This window comes from Manacus vitellinus, unplaced genomic scaffold (assembly GCF_001715985.3).
Source record: "Manacus vitellinus isolate BGI_N305 unplaced genomic scaffold, ASM171598v3 scaffold_50_pilon, whole genome shotgun sequence".
Lineage (NCBI taxonomy): Eukaryota > Metazoa > Chordata > Aves > Passeriformes > Pipridae > Manacus > Manacus vitellinus.
In genome coordinates this window covers 1,140,435-1,159,623 of record NW_021940612.1, presented here as the reverse complement: position 1 = coordinate 1,159,623, position 19,189 = coordinate 1,140,435, and the positions used below count along the sequence as shown (strand labels likewise).

At 42.4% G+C, this 19,189-nt stretch overlaps 1 protein-coding gene across 1 annotated transcript in view; it reads right to left on the bottom strand.

The window, feature by feature from the left end:
* The window catches only part of ADAMTSL1 (ADAMTS like 1), a 314,782-nt gene that overhangs the window by 37,128 nt on the left and 258,465 nt on the right, over positions 1-19,189 (bottom strand). The window contains exons 17-20 of the mRNA XM_029962898.1: positions 18,055-18,265; positions 7,983-8,162; positions 6,356-6,509; positions 3,977-5,117 (exon numbers count right to left, since the gene is read on the bottom strand). Coding sequence (XP_029818758.1) covers positions 3,977-5,117; positions 6,356-6,509; positions 7,983-8,162; positions 18,055-18,265 — 1,686 coding nt within the window. The remainder of the gene's footprint in view (positions 1-3,976; positions 5,118-6,355; positions 6,510-7,982; positions 8,163-18,054; positions 18,266-19,189) is intronic.

Here is a 19,189-nt window from a genome sequence, read left to right as displayed (position 1 = left end):
TTAGTTTAACACTGACTGGTTCAACCAGTACATGAAATCCATTAGAGTTGCAGAAGTTGTCCCAAATTATACAAGTCTGTAACATTTAAAAGTCATGTACATTCTGCCTGTATGTGTGCAAATACAGTATTTAGGCCAATCTTCTAGTCCTACATCAAACTAATGCCTACAAGCCCCCTAAAAACATTTTAATAAATGTTTCTGTCATCTTCAAGTTGAGGAAAGAGCTTGCCTAACATTACATCTCGTAAAACACAATGTTGCATAACTGTTTGTTGTTATCACCTCTGCTGATGTCAATCTTTCTTTGTCAGCTTAAGTCACCTCAAGATCCAGCCCAAATATTTTTAGAAATAGGAATATACCAGTCAGATACTTGCCTTTTTTAAAAAAATAAATTCCAACACAGCTCCATCTTCCTATCTTTTAAACCCAAGTTTTAATGTACTTCTCCAGAAGCAAACTAATATCCTCTTCTTTTCAATAATTCTTTCTGTTATTTGTGTGTCACAATTTGGCATAGCTACTTTTCTTGGAAGTAGATCTTTTGTTATCCCTCTTTATATAGAATTATTTTGGCTGATTTCCCTATTTGCTCATAGATTGCTATTTTTGTTATGTATTGAGTTGCTTGTCACTGGTGAAAAAAATACCAGCTGTAGCAATTCTTTCTGTCACCAGCATGTCTTCAGAATCTCATTTATGGACTTAAAATAATACAGCTTAATGTTTAATCAGTTTCATCTCAGTTGCTCCACACTGCATTGTCTCCAAGACAAAAACGTATTTTACAGGAAATGTACCAGTGACTAATTCAGATAGCAACTCTGTATCACCCACTATTTACATTCTGCTTCTTGTCCACAGCATACTTGGAAGGCTTACTAAACCATGCATAAATTCTGCAAAGATTTTTCACTTTTAAAACTGATTCCTAAGGAAGTAAATTTGAATATTCTTCAAAATACAATGTTTTCCATCATATACAGAGTCCATAGACTCTTGGTACATATACTATGAGGCTCTGAAATGGCACTCAGAACCCATGCTACTGTTAACTTGACATTTTAACCCTAGGAGAGCGTACGGACACTCATGTTAAATATGCACTCAGGCTGAATATGCAGACACGAGTCAGGAATCTTTTACTGAAACTGAAGATATTTTCAAGTGCTGCAGCTTTTTGTATCATATGTTTTCATTCCACTGAGTAACTGAAAAACGACATTTTTTTGGGGCCTGTGATAAATTTTTTTTGATAGTACCGAGACCAAACCTAAAGAAATTAATTTTTGCAAGTGTAGTTACACAGTAGGAGTTGTACTTTTAAATGGATGAAACAGCTGATGGAATGGGGCAGTGGGAACAGAGCCATACCTTGATTATCATTACTGGACATTGCTGATCTAGACAAAATCCATGGCCACAACGCAATACAGTGTGTGCCTTTATCTCAGTGTTTTGTATGTACAATATAGATACCTATCACCCAACCTAAAGCAACCAGCCTACACTCTAAAAAATCAAGTACTTCTGGAACTTCAGTATATTTAGTAGGGCATGATCTGAGAAACTTCAGCACTACTCTCTGGCCTTCCTCAACAAAAGTGTCTCTCTTTGATACTGGTATGGGAAAGTCCACATACATTAGTTTTCTTATCCCCATTAAGATAGAGGTGGGCTGGAAAATTGGTTACTCTTCTCCATTCAGTGGCTGACAAAGTACGAAGAAGACAAACTGCAGAGTTGAAAGACAGCTTAGGCACCAAACACCACTGCATGCACATGGCCTTGCAGTTTACAGCAGCACACTGTGAGACTGCTTAAACTGCAGCTTTCATTGACACAGCTGACTGGCTGACAGCAAGAGCAATCTCAGCCAAAATGAGAATACTGCTGTTAAAAAACCCAGCAAAAAATCCACAGCTCAGCTTTTTTATGCACCATGATTTCTAAACTTCTGTTACCTCCAAACTTACAGGTGCTGAGTACATCTAAAACTCAGAGTGTGGTCATTTCGTCTCCACTCACCAACCTGAGGAACCATAAATGATGAGCACAGAAGGAAGTTCATAAAGTGGAAACTGCCTCAACATTTAAAGAAGAGTTGTCAATGAATAATGCTACTAACTGGTAAAGAAATTATATTTTTCTGAGTCTTTCTGATAGAAATTCTGAGCACATACAAAATGGCCTGACAATTCAGAAACAGAACACAGCATTTAATGCTATTTCAGCCAAACTGAATGGAAAAAAACGGTTGAAAAGGAATTGTAAAACTACATATAAAAAAAATTGAACTAAAACTTGAGAAATAATAAGACTGTTTTATTTCAGCTAAATGAATCTACCTCTTGCAACACGATCACAGTTTATGTGGTACGAAATAAACTTGCCATTTTCTCTTCAGTGTAGTGTCCAGCATCAAGCACATGTGGACTTTATGTAACCTGCCTTCCCTTTCATGCATACCACAGAAGTCACAGTCATTTCAAGTAGAGAAAACAAAAATCCCTTAATGTCACAATTCCAATGGGATATAACTACTGGCAGTGAAAATTGAAGCTTTTTTTTCAGGCTGGCATAAAGATATTTTCACAGGAATATGACCACGTGAAGGGATTTTATGGGTCCAAGTCCTGATTATGAGTGCATATGATTTCCACCAGAGATACATTCTTGTTCTTAGTGACCTCTCCCCCTTTCAAAAGTTACCTTTTTTTGGTGTGCAAAATCTAATATACTTACTAGCCTTCAGACGGAGAGGCAAGAATCAGGAAATTCAGATCATTAGAGAAAACAATTATTTTTGGAGTAATTCAGTTGTCATAGTAAAAAAGTGACTACATGCAGATGTCTTAGCTGAGGTCAGTATCTTGTGCAGAAAGAGTGGCTACTAGATCCCTGGACAGCTTTGCTGTACCATGTTGGTCAATATTACTGTCTGTTACACTCTCTGCCTGTTCTTACATATCACTTTCTCACAGAACAGAACCAAAATAAAAAATTCAAAGTATACACATAAGAAAAATTTGTTATCAACATAGTTAGGCACATAACAAGTACTGAAAATAATGTCTTTTTGTGTGCTCTTGCACACAAATGCATAATGTGGAGTGATAGGAAAACAAAGGGTACCTGAAAGAAAAACAGTATACTTTCTGTGGTACACAGATAAAAGTGTTCTGTTACTCAAGTTCTCTGGCTACACCTGAGTCCAAAACTCTGGAGTTTAAACAGATGAGGATTCACTCATGCACATCAGAAGACTAATGCTAAAAGATCAGTGTGTTGAGATGACAGCAGAGCTGCAAACAGCCATGAAGTATGGTTCCACAGTTTGCACACTCCATCAGAACATGCCAATGGTGATGGTAATGTCCCTTGAGGTCTATCCTGGGGCAGTTTTATGCATGGATGTATGTTTGGAAGCCAGAGGCCTTACTTCCTCTGTCTTCTGCTACCACAATGGCAGACAGACCCTGTTGGAGCACTGTGAGAAATGCAATTTTTATCTCCAACACAGGATACTAGTAATAAGCAACAACTAATTTTTGTATCTTTCATATTCAACAAATATCTTTCATATTGCTATTACGTATGAATACCAATCTTCATAGCAAAAATCTCTACCTTTAGATGGGAAAATAAAACAAGGCTCCCAGTCTCCAGACATGGAGGGCTCTGTTCACTGCACGAGGCACTTACTTGTTTTAGTACTTTACAATTCCTTCTCTTTGTTTACTCAGTCAGAAGTTCCTGTTTGTCACACCAGTCTGACCCAGTATCCAAACCTTCCTGAAAAGTTAGTGCCCTGTTTACCACTTTGCATGCATTTGCCCTTCTTTCTGCTATGAAGTCAGACTACAGCAAAATTTGGTTTTGTCCATGGGACTGACAGGCAGCAAAACGTGGAAACCAAACAGTCAAAATATCAATTATTTTCTTAAAAATTAAATAATGGGTTTTGTTTTACCTATCATTGTATTTCACCTCCTCTCCGTTCTTAGCCCAGCTGATGGTGGGCTTTGGATTTCCCACTGCTTCACAGTGAAGCAGCACGCTGAGTGTGCCACTTGCCAGAACCACCGTCTGTCCCAGGTGGGTAACAACCTCTGAAGCAGAAAGCTGTTGTGCTGCTGAAATCTTCCGGAGAATGGCAGGCTTTTGATGAGGTCTGTGCAAGCCATTAGCCAGGTCTACAGAAGTGGGAAGAAACATTTCAGCAGATGATGTCCTCAGGGAACTGGTAAATCCAGAAACTTGTCTGTGGAAAGGGTACTCCACTGAGACTGAATCAACTTTTCGCCTTGACGCTTTGAGGACAAATTCCTGGTGCTCCAAGTGGCTCTTAAAAACCTCGTGAGCCAGCTGCACAACAAGCTGCTCAGTGTACATATCTTTAAGCTCCTCTGGCTGTTGAGACAAATTCCTTATGATATCATCCAAGCGTTTCTGCTCTGTAATCATAGTAAATGGCAGGCTATGGTCCCGGCTCTGGTCCTCTTCTGAGGATGCATTTCTCTCCATGGACTCCTGGGCTTCCCAGGACTCCAGATTTTCCCCTGGCCAGCCCCTGTGCTGTAGCAGCCTTGAGACAATATTGTCATACCATCTGCTGGGGTTAGCAAGGTGCCCTTGCTTTTCAGCATTGCTACTATTGAAGAAAATCCCATTGAGATGTTTCTCTTCTGTTCTCAAGGCTTCATTTAAACTGGCCTTTCTCATGGCCTCTTCCTCCCTAATACCAGTTGGCTGCCCAGCAATTATCTTCTTGTTGCTTCCAATTAGTTTAATTATGAAATTCTCCCGGGCTGGCCCTGCTGTGCAGGTGTATGTCCCAGAGTCTGAAGGTTTCAAGCGATGGATTTTCATGTACCCATAGGGTGCAACGGTGATGTGAGCTGAGCTGATGAGCCTCTTGTCATCCTTCTCCCAAGTAATCATTGATTTTCTGAACCTCCTTACAGGGCATCGGAGAACAACAGAAGTTTTGGGCAGCAGGTAGGCATACCCACCCATAATAAAGTGTAGTTTCTTCTCCTTCCTTGTCTGGATGTAAACTTTCTTTACAGCCATAATATGGGGGCTTTGATTATGAGCTGGCCTGTTGTGCCCTGAAATATCATTAATATTATTAGTATGTGATACCATTAAACAAAACAAGCAGTTTACACTGCTGCTGGCAGCATTTGGCCCATTAAACAGTAATGGGAAAAACTGGCCACTAGCTGCTGGACATTAGATTAGAACAATCAAAATAAGAGGAATAACAAGGCACGCTTTAGGAACACAAAAGTAGCCCTGCCCAGAGTATATACAGAAATCAAAGAGCCAGGGACAAAAGCTTTATGGGAGAGAGAAAACTTGAGTGGAAATGTAGTTCTTGTTGTTAAAGTACTTAAATGAAGACTGTTGCTTAAAAACTGCACTGAATAGACAAGTGTTTACCATCCAAACCTTCAAAGGCAACATGATCTTACAGCTCACAATGGTAAGGAAGACTGAAAGTCTTGCTGCCTCAAGGAGTAATGGTGAACAGAACAAAACTCTCTGGACCAGGCTTAAAAACATGGTAAATGTTTTTAAAGTGCACTAGTTTAGTGTGTCCTTCCAGGTTCCATATCTCTACATAAGAGATCTTTATTGTGAAGCACTAAATAAATCTGCATAGGTATATTTTTAGTAAATACCACACAACATTTGGTCCAAGCATTGGTTCTAAATGTCTGATCTTCTTTCCTCCCTACATACGTAACATTTAGCAGTTTCAGAGTCAAGATGAAACTAAACTAACTTTCACATATCCAGATGGCTTACTGCAAACTAGGGAAGAGCATACAGGGGGACTACTGGTCTTGTGAAGGGCAACAACAAATTCACAAAATACCAACATAAAATACATCTAACTTGTGTTGCATGGTTTGTTAGAAACCCCAGGTCATAGAGGGTTCTTAGTGACATAATGAAATAATATGTTTTTAAATGATCTACAGCAAAATCCCTCACCAGCCACTTTCCTTCCAGCTGTTCTAGCAGAGTTTATTTGCATCTGCCCTCAGAATGCTGTGCTGTATCTCTGAGGCTCTACAGTCCAGCTGTGAGATTTAGATCTAGATTTGGGTCAGAATTTTGAGTCTGTTCTGCCAGAAACTGGTAGTTCCTTTCCAGCACATCTACTCACATCCAGCTCTAATAGTAGAATCTGTAGCTCTCCTGCACTGGTTTGCCTTGTTCATAGACAGAAAAACCCACTCTGGAAGACTAACACTAGTGCAAAAGAAGGTTATAGAGCAGGTAATAGCATGGATTTCTTAGTGAAGGACTGACACTGCCAAGCATCTTTTCCACTTACTTGCACAGGGGCCTAGTGCACAGGGCCTGATCAAGGATGACAATGGCAAAGGCAGGCAGAGTGAGGAATTGATGATAACAAATCCCCCGGATTTCAGTGTCTTTCTGCAAATGGCATTTCGACTCTGTGTGCCTTCTCCACAGCTCACTGAACACTAGGAACAGGATGAGAAACATTAGGAAAAAGGAAAAGAGTGCTCCTTGTCACACACAGCCTCCTCATCTGCCATATCCACATTGCATACTCATACCATAGTACAGAACAGCTACAGTTTTCAAAATGCTGCAGTAGAATAAAGCAGAGCAGCATCTGATCATGCAGTTAAAAACAGTACAGACACAGTAGGGAGATGAAATATCAGCTATTTTCTGCCCTGTAAGGCCTTGATTCTTCACATGCTTCCTTTAGCAATTTTTTCTGTCAGATGATGTCCCTTGTTTTAATGGTACTATGCTACAGATCAAAGCTAGTCTTTGCACTTTGTTTCTACCTGTCTCTGTCTGCTGGCTGGAAAAACATCTTTTTGTACCCAAGTGCAGACTCACTGAGTTGCAGTTCACAGTTGCATTCTCATCTGCTAAAATCTGGCCTAAGCTTAATCTTTGAGCTTTGCTGTTGCAAATCTGTTAGAAATAATAAAGAGATGAGCGTTTCAGTAACCAATTAATTATCTCGGCCCAGTAGAGAAGTATAAACCCTCTAATACCAGACCATGGTAATTGATGCACAGGTGGGCATTGTTCAATGGACTTCATCATGGCTATTATATTTCATATTTATGTATACAGCATCAGAGAAAGTGAAAATGCAGCAGTGCCTTTGCACCAAGACCCAGGCAGCAGCCTGTAAAACGGGTTGGAAAATGGGTAGACCCCTGTAATTACCATCTTCACTGTCAGAATGGCTATACGTCTCCTAGCAGAAGACTTTAGGAAAACATTCAGTAATTTGAGTAAAAGGTCAAGAGAGATCATCATAAGAAGAGAGCAGGTGGGACACCTCTATGAGGTGTCTGGCATTTCTCTTACAGTTAAGACAATTTCCACTCTCTTTCATGAAAGAGAACTAGAAGAGTGGTGGCAGAGACTGAAAGATGTGGAATGATTTTCGTGCTTGCTGGCATTATGAAGTCAAATTATATTTTTAGTTATACTGTCATAAACATAAAGGGAAATATTCTTAAACCATACAGGGCCTGAAAGGGAGCCTGGGGAAGTGCAAGAGACTTCAGTAAAGTGAGTTTGTTTTGCCATTCTTAAACCGAAGGCTTTGGGAACAAAAAGCATCTAGCCTGGGATAATAAAGATTACTCTTCACTGATGCCTTGGATGAACATAAGCATAGGCATCGACAGAGACAGGGATTTATTGTGTTGAGCATGGCTTTTTTTCACACCAGAAGGGAGGTCTTAATAGTGTGGTTGGATAGCTAAAGCACATCTGTGGAGGCAATCACCACAAGAGGATCATGGAGCTAGTGATTACAACCCCAACAAGGACAGATTACAGGACAAAAATGGGTATAACATACTTTGTGCCATCTGACCTCATTTGGCTCCTCTATCCCAAATTACTTAGGAACTTCACCTCCAAGAACTGTACAATACTCACGCATATGAATAGCATACCTGTGTCCAGTCAGAGAGCAGCCACTCATTGGGACAATCCTCATTTTTGCAGGCTTGTTGGGTAACTGTCCTTGGCATGGAGCAGAAGGTTTCTGGCAGCATTAATAAGCTCCCATCTGCCAGGCGCTGCTTACAAAGTGTATCTCGCTTCTGGACACCACCGCCGCATGTCTGTGAACACTGTGAGAAAAGAATGAGCCACTTTACATCACACTTGCAGCTTGGGAACTTGTAGCAAAAATTACTTTTGAATTTGAGTAGAAATCAACACTTGGTTTTGGCCAAATAGAAAACATAAAACAAAAATCCGAGAGACATCAAAGTAGACTGCTTTTAAAAATGTCAAAAATATTTTGGAACGTGGAAGCAGCTTATTTTGCTAATATTTAGAAAAACTGCTTTAGTATTTCTGAAATGTTCTATTTTGTACAAAAGACATGGAAACAATGGGTCAGCATTGCAGTATAGAGGTGGAAAATTTGTCCTTTCCTGTAACCATCAACTGGAAAATGAGACATTTGCATGTGATGTGAGGATCTACACGCTAATATCTCCTTCTGAGCTCTGACTGCAATACTAAGAGTGTCAGAGAGTGGAAAAGTCTCACCCAGAAGTAGATGAATAAGCTGGAATGGTTAATATCCAGAGAATACACCTCTTCTCTCTCTTTAATATAAATATACCTGTGTCCATTTTCTACTCAAGCAGGGCAGGAAATTTTTAATAAGTAAATTTAGTAGCTTTCCTGATTGTTTTTTGCAAAGTTTCTTGCTCAGTCCTTTTTCCCAAGGATCTCTTTCCTGAGGCCACTAACAGGCTCCCAGTTCTGCTCAGTCCAGCCAGCTCAACTTTTTTTCTCCCTTCTCCTAGAAAAAGAAAGGGGGAGCTTGCACTACTGCACTACACTAGCATGACTAGGAGTTGCTTATAGCTTGCAACATGGCAATTATGCATGACAAGCAGACAACCACATGAAGAAGTATTAAAACTTAAACAGTTTAAAAGGAGTGTTTTAGAAAATCTTGCAGTCAGAAAGACACTTCTCTCTTATATGGAGAGCTGCATGAACTTTAGTCTAGCCTGAATACCCAGGGGCAGCCAACAGAGGCAGAAAGCCTAAGTCTTACTAGTGTAAGCCTTTTAGCTTCCTCACTTATGGTGTTGACATGCCATAGAGCTCAATGCCCTGTAGCTGCAAGAGTCACTAAATCAGCAGTGTCAGAGCTCTCCTGCAAGCCAGACCTGCTGAGGTAGATGCAGCCCTCCAGGTCACAGGTGCCAGCAGTGCCTGATGCCCCTTCATGAGGCTGGGGCAGATAAATAGTTATTTTGCAGGTGTGCTGTGGTTGAAGAGCTGTGTCACCAGGTGAAGGAGCTACAGGAGGAAGTGAACAGGCTTTGTAGTACTGGAGCAAATGAGCAAGAGAGAGACTGATTACATTCAGAGATGCTACAGCCTCAAGACTCTGGGGAGTCTTGAACCTCATTTGTAGTGGAGAAGCAGATGGACTTAGAACCCTACAGGGTAATTAGTCAACGGAATGTCAGTCATGGGTCTGTTAAAGGTGAAGGCTGGAAGTTGGTCACTGCATGTATCAGGAGTAAGGTTCCTCCTCCTTCCCAAAATTTGAAAGGTAGGATGTGTGCCTTCTAGAACAGGTATGATGTTCTGGCACAAGAAGGCCAGACAACTGATGAGGTGGGCAAAGGTCCTTCTGGGATAGAGGGGCCTCCTAAAGCAACATCACCTGCACCCCACATCACAACCTCCTCTGTTAAGAGGAAAAGAAGGGTAGTTGTAATAGCAGACTCCCTACTAAGGGGAACAGAGGTCTGCAGATCAGACCCAACTCACAGGGAAGTCTACTGCCTCCAAGAGGCTCAGTCAAGAGACATTACTGGAAAACTCTCCAGGTCCAGTAGGGCCCTCTAATTACTGTCAGCTATTGGTTGTTCAAACTGGCAGTGATGAAATAACAAAGAGAAGCCTGAGCGCAGGGCCCTGGGGAAACTGGTAGAGGGATCGGGAGCACTGGCAGTGATTTCCTAGACCCTTCCAATAACAAGGAATAATATTGATAGGAATAGACAGATCCATCAGGTCAACGAGTGCCTCTGAGGTTGATGAGATTGGAAAAATTTTGGATTTGTTGCCCATGGGATGATCTACTCAACACCTGGTCTACTGACACCTGATATGATGCTCCTATCTCAGAGGGGAAACAGAGTTCTAGCACAGGAGCCAGCGAGGCCTGTAGACAGAACTTTAACCTAGCTTGGAGGGGGAAGGGGACAAAACCAGGCTCACCAGAGATGAGCGATGGGATGCTGTGCCAAAACTTCAGAAAAACAGCACTTAGGGAATCCCTCAATCTGCCTCACAAGGTGTTGGCTACAATGTACCACACCTGAAATGTTTCTACACTAATACACACAGAAAAAGGAACAAACAAGAGGAGCTTGAAGCTTTGGCCCAGTCCCAGAAATTTGACATCACTGGCATAAGTGAAACCTGGTGGGATGAGATCTGTGACTAGAGTGCCCTTCTGGATGATTACAGACTCTTCAGGAGGGATAGGCAGGGCAGAAGAGGTGGAGGGGTGGCACTGTATGTAATAGAAGGGTTAGAATGTATGGGAGCTCACAGTTGGGAATGGCACAGTTGAGAGTCTCTGGGTAAGAATCAAGGGGTGTGGTGGAAAAAAAAAAAGGTAACCTCCGAGGGAGTGGTGTTTCTTGGTGTTGACCCAATCAGCGCCCCTGCAAAATTAAAACATATCACACCAGACTGGAAAAGAAGGATAATGACGTAGTTGGAGGAGAAGTGGCCATGTTTTAGGCCACGAGGGGAGAAGAGCCAGGAGCCCCGCTGGGGGCTAGGCCCCCTAGCCCCTGGCTGGGGGCTGCAGGAACTTGGAACAGTGTTAAACTGGGCCAAGTACTGTAGCTAAGAGCTGGGGGAAGTTTTCTTGCTGTGAGTGGGCAGCCAGAGATACTGAAAGCAGCAGTGGAGCAGCAGTGAATGGAGAACTGTGGCTGAGAGCCAAAAAGATAACAAGCAGCAAAGACGGCATTGCAGCCAAGCTGAGAGACACTTAGATGTCTGACGGAGAGAGAGAAAGAGAGGACTAAGCTCAACAGAGACAGTTTTGGGGGTAAGACTGAATTAAATCTCCCCAAAACCCCTTTGAGACCCCTCCTGGGAGGAGGAGGTGGACTTCTACCTGATGAGAGTCCTAAAATGCAGCATGCAGCAGAGAGAGAGAAGAGCTGAGAGCTCGGAGACATCCTGAGAGCTGGACCAGGATGGAATGCGGAGGAGGTGGCCTTGCCCCTCCGCTGCTGCCACATTGGCAGTTGAGACAGAGCAGAGGAGCTCTGATAGGATGCCTGGGGCAAAGACTGAACTGAAAGCTGCCCTAAACGTTCTGACTCTGAGGAAGGGACTTTCATGGGATGTCTTACACCCCATGACATGATTGAGTTTTGTCCCTGCTTTTGCGAGCCCATGGGAGAGAGACCTTCACTTGGAGCTGAAGGGCTGAGAGAGGTGAAAGGAGACCCCTTGTATTGTAATGGAGGGAGAAATCTTCCAGCTACGACAATCCAGCTACGACTGCTGCATTGAAGAGGAGAGACACTGCTGCCCTGCAAGTGGAAAGGATCCTTCCTTCTTCCCATCTGGACTTTTATTAGAGGGAAAAGAGATTTGATCTAATGTAAATATTGCTTTACCATAGGAGAGATAGTTAGGATTATGTATACAATGTATTATAATATTTATATGTGTAATAACTGTAATATAATTCCCTTCCCCCCATATTGAGTCTTGTGTTGTGTCTGGAAAACCCCTCTCACACTGGGGTGAGTTGTGGGAGGGGGGCTTGGACTTGGAAATTGGATTTTCGAGGGTCTCAAAACACCACAAGGGGCAAACAAATAATGTGGATATCATCATGGAAGTCTGCTGTATACCCAGCCAGGACAGCGATGCCAATGAATTATTATTTGAGAAATTAAGGGAGACTTCCAAGTCAACTGCCCTTGCCCTTATGAGGGACTTCAACTTGCCTGAAATCAACTGGGAACATCACAGAGTTGGTACAAACCTGGCCAGAAGGTTCCTAAAGAATCTGGATGACAACTTTATGGAACAGGTCCTAAGGGAGCCAACATGGAAAGATGCCCTCCTTGATCTGCCGCCTGTCAACAGAGTGGATCTTGTGAGCAAAGTGGAGACTGGCAGCTGTCTTGGTCACAGCAACCACGAAGTGATGGAGTTTAAAATCTCCATTGACAGGAGGAAAAGTGCCAGCAAAACCTCAGCTCTGGACATGAGGAGAGTAGACTTCAGGCTGCTCAAGGAATTAGTAAGTAAGGTCCCATGGAAAAATGTTTTTGAAGGTGTTAGGGTCCATGAATGCTGGTCACTTTTCAAACCACCTCCTAAGGGCACATGGGCAGCAATTCCTAAATGTTAGAAATCAAGCAGGTGAGGCAGAAGGACAGCTTGGCTGAACAGGAATCTTCTCTTGGAGTCAGGGCAAAAAAGGAAGGTGTATGCCCAGTGGAAGCAAGGTCAAGTGACATGGGAAGAATTCAGAGATGCTGCTTGTGGCCAAAGTCCAAATGGAGTTGCAGCTGGCCAGAAATGTAGGGGACAATAAAGAGTTTTTTCAAATACATTGAATGTCAAGAGGCAGTATAGAAATATCATCCGCCTGTTACAGGATGAGGATGGTCATCTCACAAACAGGGCCAGAGACAAGGCAGAGGTGTTTAATGATTTCTTTGCCTCTGTCTTCAACATGGATGATGGACAAGGGTGTCTCAGTGCCCTGAACTGGAGGACCACGACTGTGAGAATGATCAACTCCTAGTGCACCCTGAAACTGTGCAGGATCTGCTGCTCCAGCTGGATCCCTAGAAATCTACGGGGCCTGATGGGATTCATCCCAGAACCCTCAAAGAGCTGCTGATGTGTCGTAGGTTTTAAAAGAAATGTTGGAATTTTTTCCAAATATTGATCTCCCTCCCCCCTCATCTGCTTTTTTTCAAGGAGGGGGAAGGAGGAAGGTGCAGGGCCACGTGCAAAGCAGCACAGGAGTGAGGGGAGGTTGCTCTTTTATAACCAGCCAGTGCCACCCCTTGGAAGCCCCTTTGTCTGAAGGGCTGGCTGTCCACCAACAGACAGAGCAATAGCCATCCTCAGTTTTTTTGGCTGTCCCCTCCCCTCCCACTTTGCCTGGGGAATTAGGACTTTGTTTTGTTTCTTTTGAAAGTTCTGGTTGCACCATTGTTGTTTATTTGGGCTTGTTAATAAAGAGTTGTTATTTTTCTTTTCTACACCTTTCACCTGAAGCCTCCTAATCTCAAAATTGTAATAATGTGGAGGGAGGGAGGAGGGTGGCTCTTCTTTTTCTGGACACCACACCCTCCTTAACGGACATTTGTGTCTTGCTAAACTAAGACATGTTGTCATCACAGAATCTCTCTTGATGATTTCTGACCAGTCTTGGGAATTTGGAGAGGTCTCAGCTGATTGGAAGCTGGAGAATGTTGTTCAAGATTTTCAAGAAGGGCAGGGAGGAGGACCCCAGAAACTACAGGTCTGTCAGTCTCACTTCAGTGCCTGGTAAAGTTATGGAGAAAATTATTTGGGGAAGTATTGAAAAGCAACTGAAAGACAACAAAATCATTGGTCAGAGCCAGCACAGCCTCATTAGAGGAAAGTCCTACTTATCTAATCTGACTTCCTTTTATGACAAGGTAACCCACGTAGCCGATCAAGGGAAGACAGTTGATGTAATCTTTTTGGATTTCAGTAAAGCTTTCTACACTGTCTCTCACAGGATCCTTCTGGACAAAATGTCCAGCACACAGCTGGATAAACACATCATGCAGTGGGTGAGCAGTTGGCTCACGGGTTGAGCACAGAGGGTAATGGTGAATGGGGTGACATCAGCCTGGTGACCTGTCACTAGTGGGGTTCCACAGGGCTCCATCTTGGGCCCTGTGCTCTTCAAACATCTTCATAAATGACTTGGATGCAGGACTGGAGATCATCAGCCAGTTTGCAGATGACACAAAACTGGGAGGAGTTGTTGACTCCCTTGAAGGCAGGGAGGCCCTGCAGAGAAACCTCAACAAATCAGAGGAGTGGGCAATCACCAACCATATAAAGTTAAATAAGGGAAAGTGTGGGATCCTGCACCTGCCCCCTAGGTGTTTGTACAGACTGTTTGATGAGATGCTTGAAGGCAGTGCTGTGGAAAGGGATCTGAGGGTCCTGGTTGATGGCAAGTTGAATATGAGTCAGCAGTGCCCTGGCAGCCAGGAGGGCCAACCGTGTCCTGGGGGGCATCAGGCAAAGCATCACAAGCTGGTCGAGGGAGGGGATTGTTCGGCTCTGCTCTGCACTGGAGTGGCCTCACCTTGAATACTGCGAGCAGTTTTGGGCACCACAATATAGGAAAGATATTAACTTCTTAGAGAGTGTCCAAAGGAGGACAAGGAATATATTGAAGGATCTTGAGGGGAAGCCGTATGAGGAGTGGCTGAGGTCACTTGGTCTGTTCAGCCTAGAGGAGACTGAGGTGCAACCTCATTGCAGTCACAACTTCCTCGTGAGGGAAGAGGAAGGGCAGGCACTGATCTCTTCTCTGTGGTGACCAGTGACAGGATCCAAGGGAATGGCCTGAAGTTGTGTCAAGGGAGGTTTAGGTTGGATATTAGGAAAAGGTTCTTCACCCAGAGGGTGGTTGGGCACTGGAACAGGCTCCCCAGGAAAGTGGTCACAGCACCAAGCCTGACAGAGTTCAAGAAGCATTGGGATGTGGCTCTTGGGGATGGTCCTATGCAGGGCTAAGGGTTGGACTCGATGATTCTTGTGGGTCTCTTCCAACTCAGCATATTCTGTGATTCTGTGATTTAGGATACACATTTTCCTTGAAAGACAAAAGCTCCTTGCTCCAGAAGCACACTACTGAAAATGAGATAAATGTTCTAATGGATTTCATTAAAAACCAGAACTGTTTTAAAATAAATAGTCTGGAATCTGTAAAGAGATGTTTTAAAAATTGTTTGGAATGTTACAACACTGATAATCATCATGTATTTATCTGCCAGGAACACTGGGGCTTCAAATAACATTTAATTCAGACAGTCCTTTCTTACAAGCATAAAAGGCCATAGAAAACACTGCTTACAGTTTAAATATTTTGATTCGTTTGTTTGCATGAAACTAGTGTGAGGGGGTGCTCTGAAAAGCACAATGAACTCCACAGATGAAACCAAAGAAATGGCTTTAAAGCAGGCTGTGTGGAGAACAGATGTCACCCTTTCATGTCGATGAAGCTTTAAAGAACCTCCCCTAGGGCAATGAAGGCATCTTATTGCAGGGCCCTTCATCTCCCTGTTAGGGGGTACCCTCATAGGACCCTGGGGAGATGGGATGTTGTGCATCCCTTAATGCAAGGAAAGAAATCCTGCAGGGTTTCTTCTGCTGGAGGGTTGCACAGCAGCTCTGCTGCATGACTGGAGCTCGCCTCCAGAAGGTGTCACAGCCACTCACATCCTGTTCGAATGGTTTTTTTCTTTCACACATCTCAGAAGCCAACAACTGCAATAATCCCTAAGTGCAATGCACAGTCCTGATGGTGCAGGTTTTCACATGGACATCACCCATGGGAAACCTGCGTGAGACTGAGCTGCAAGGCTTGGCTTTCCTACAGGGTGGGAGTAACTGTACAGATGTTGGTGATGCAAAGAAAGAAAAGAGATGTCCTTAAAAACTGTGAGAATGGAAATTGATTTTGATAGATTTGAGGGTTTTTTCTTGCTGTACTCACTAAACAGAGGCAGAAGACAGTAGGCAGAGAAGCACATTTTTGTGCTGTTTTCTTCCGTTGAAAGGTAAGCACAAGAAAGATTCAGCGCTGAAGTAGCAAACAGCTATGTTCACAGCTGGCCAGCCTGAAAAGTCTGTGGAGGTAAGGCAGAAGAGCTACAACATGACCTTTGTTATGCTGCAGCAATGAGTTACAGCACAGGTTCTCTCTCAGCCCACAGAAGACAGGTGATTAATATAGTTGTTAAATACTTTATACTTAATCAAGCTTCCCCTCACTAAGATCTGCTACACCTTTCAAAAAGACAGCACTTGAGAGCCCTTGAGCAGTCACAAAAATGACTTTAAACAGGCAAAAATATGCCTGTTTACACTGTTGAGGAAAATATTCAAATCTTGACAAAATCTGTCTGGAGATAGCTCTAGCAGAAACAATTTTGATAATGTTCTAGAGTGGCCTATAGCTAATGGTCACTTAGCAGAAAGTCAATTTTTCAGCATGCTATAACATATATCTCTTCTGACTGTTCAAATAAACTTACAGAGAATTGCTTTCTGTAAGGACTGTGGCAATTACAGGATTTTAACAAGCAGAGTTGCACCTTCTAGCGTATCCTAATTTTGAAATGCTTGACTTGATTATGTTATTATGAGATGCACTAGAAGAATACTATTTGCTATTTGCAAATATAGCATTTATGTATGACTATAGCCTAGAACTTTTCAAAAGTACAGGTGTGTGTGTGAATATCAGTAGACAAAATTAAAGCATGAATTATGACTGAATTGCTTTAAACACAGGACTAAAGCCATAGGATAGTTATCTAGCATTGCCAGAACATCAGACTAACATAAATTTTTGTTACTGGCTTGCTTGCCCAAACGCAGAGCTGTTCCAGCTTCATGGACTTACCAGCTTCTTTAGGTGAGTACACTAACATCTCCCTGGCTGTTAAGTAAAGACCAGATTTTATAGACAGACACTGGGTAGGCATATGTCAAGCCTTCATAAGATGGGATAAAGCCTTCCATCTCTCAGAAATGAAGATTCAAACAGGCCTTTTGCTTACACCTACACCACACTGCAAAGTTTTCCTTTAGTGTTGACAACAGTGCAGCAGTTGTAGAAAGCAGTCCTTTCTTCCTATGTAGCATTATAACCATATAAAAAAGCATCTTTAAGTCTTTTGAATTACACAAGTATTTTCATTTTCAACAAAATGGCAGAAAATTAACTAATTTCAGATTGCTTTCTAAAGACAAAAAGCTTTGTACAGACCCATTGTGTAGACAGCAATTTTCATCATTAGTGTAATAAAGCATCTATCTCCAAAGAGAAGTGTTTAATACACATTTGTGACTCCAAAGAATGAGGAGTGTTTCTTTTCCTAAACTAAATTAATTATTTGAGAATATACAAAATACTCAAACTGCTTTACAGATTCTTTTATCCTTGATCCTTCTAGTTTAGTATTCCTAGAAACCTTGAAATTGCTAACCCAAATCCACTCACTGCAGCTGACCAACATATTCCAGATATTTTTGTTTGGAATCCATAGCCAGCTGTTAAGATTTTCCAACAACTTTGCATTAAAAATAGCTATAGTCATTATTTACCTCTGAAAACGTTCATGTATTTTTTAAGAGCAAAAAGCATACTTCACAGTTTTTAATGGCTCACCAGAATGATTTATGATTCCTCTTGATGGGATAAAGCAAAATCATAGAATCATAGAATGGTTTGGGTCAGAAGGGACCTTAATGATCATCTAGTTCCACCCCAGTCCATCCCACACACAACCCCACCACTATGTGCAGGGACAGCTTCAACTAGACCAGGTTGCTCAAAGCTACATCCAACCTGGCCTGGAACACTTCTGGGAAGGGGGCAGCCACATCTCCTCCAGGCAAACTGTTCCAGTGCCTCACCACCTCACACCGAAGAATTTCATCCTAATTTCTAAACTAAATCTACCCTCTTTCAGTTTTATCCATTACCCTCTGTCCTATGACCACATGTCCATATCAAAAGTCCCTCTTCAGAGCTTTTTTGCAGGCATCCTTCATGTACTGTAAGGCTGCTATAAGGTCTTCCTGAAGCTTTCCCTACTCCAGGTCTCCAGCCCATCTTCATAGGAGAGATGCTCCAACCCCCTGATCACTGATATGTGTGTAATGACTACTTTTAGCAGTCACAAAATGAGATTATACATACATTCTTACCTCTTGCCATTCTGTAGGATACCAGGAGGGCGGGCAGTCAAAGCGATTACAGCCTTGCACAAGGGATGGCTTAGGTTTAGAGCACAGTTCATCTGCCAAAATCACAGTCTCATTAGTCTCTCTTGATAGGAGATGAGAACAGAAGACATCTCGTGTCTGTAAACCAACCCCACAGGTAAGACTGCAGGTGCTCCATTTCCCAATCTCCCACCTGTGAAGGGGTCAGGAGAGAGAACCTTAAGCACAGAATAAAATCACCTTAATTTTTCTCTTATTACAATGACAGATGGAGAAAAGAAAGAGTAAAAGAAAGGCAATTTTTCTTCTCTGATCACTGTCACTCTTGTAGCTGGAGGATGAGGCTAAGGTGAATACTCACAGTTCTGCATTTTCAGCTCCTGTCAAAAGCTCTTGGATTCCAGGTCTTTGGGATTCCTGCAATATCACAGGAACAGTGTCGTGTCCTACCTTAAGAGGTTTTAGCGTGCAGGAGCCTAGCCAATTTTTTCAAGACAGAATGGATTAATTAGCAAAAAATAAAAGAAGATATTAACAAAGGTTTAATTAAAGAGATGCAAAAGTGAAATGCTGAGCATGAACTTCTTCCACCCTGTAGTGGCATTCCCGATGGACTTTTCCATGCTGTGGAGATAGGACGCACTAAGGCCTTGAGAGATGCAATGGGAGGGCAGGGTATGATCTTGGATGAACACTCTGTCACTGAACTAGCTCTGCACTAGTTACATAAATCCTGCATCAACAGGATTATTGATAACTGAATTTCAGCGTTCATCGCGCTAAAATCAGATTTCTGCTGTTTGAGCTGTACTCAATACAAGCCCTAATTCTGTCAACCAAAGATAGAAAATTGCTAAAATATTAGATCTTCCACTCATGTGCTCTACTAGAAAGCACTTCAGGGATATGCAGAAGTGTGTACACAAAAACGTCATATATTCAGAAGGAAAATATAAGAAAATAGTCTTCCCATCAGCTTCATGCAAAACTCTACACTGATCTGGACATATTCCCACAGTCAAAATGAAAGTATGAAAGCCAGATAGTGCCACTTTTTCTAATTCTGAAGAAAGTCTAATTAAATTCTTTCCAGCTTGAACGTTATTGAAACTGACTG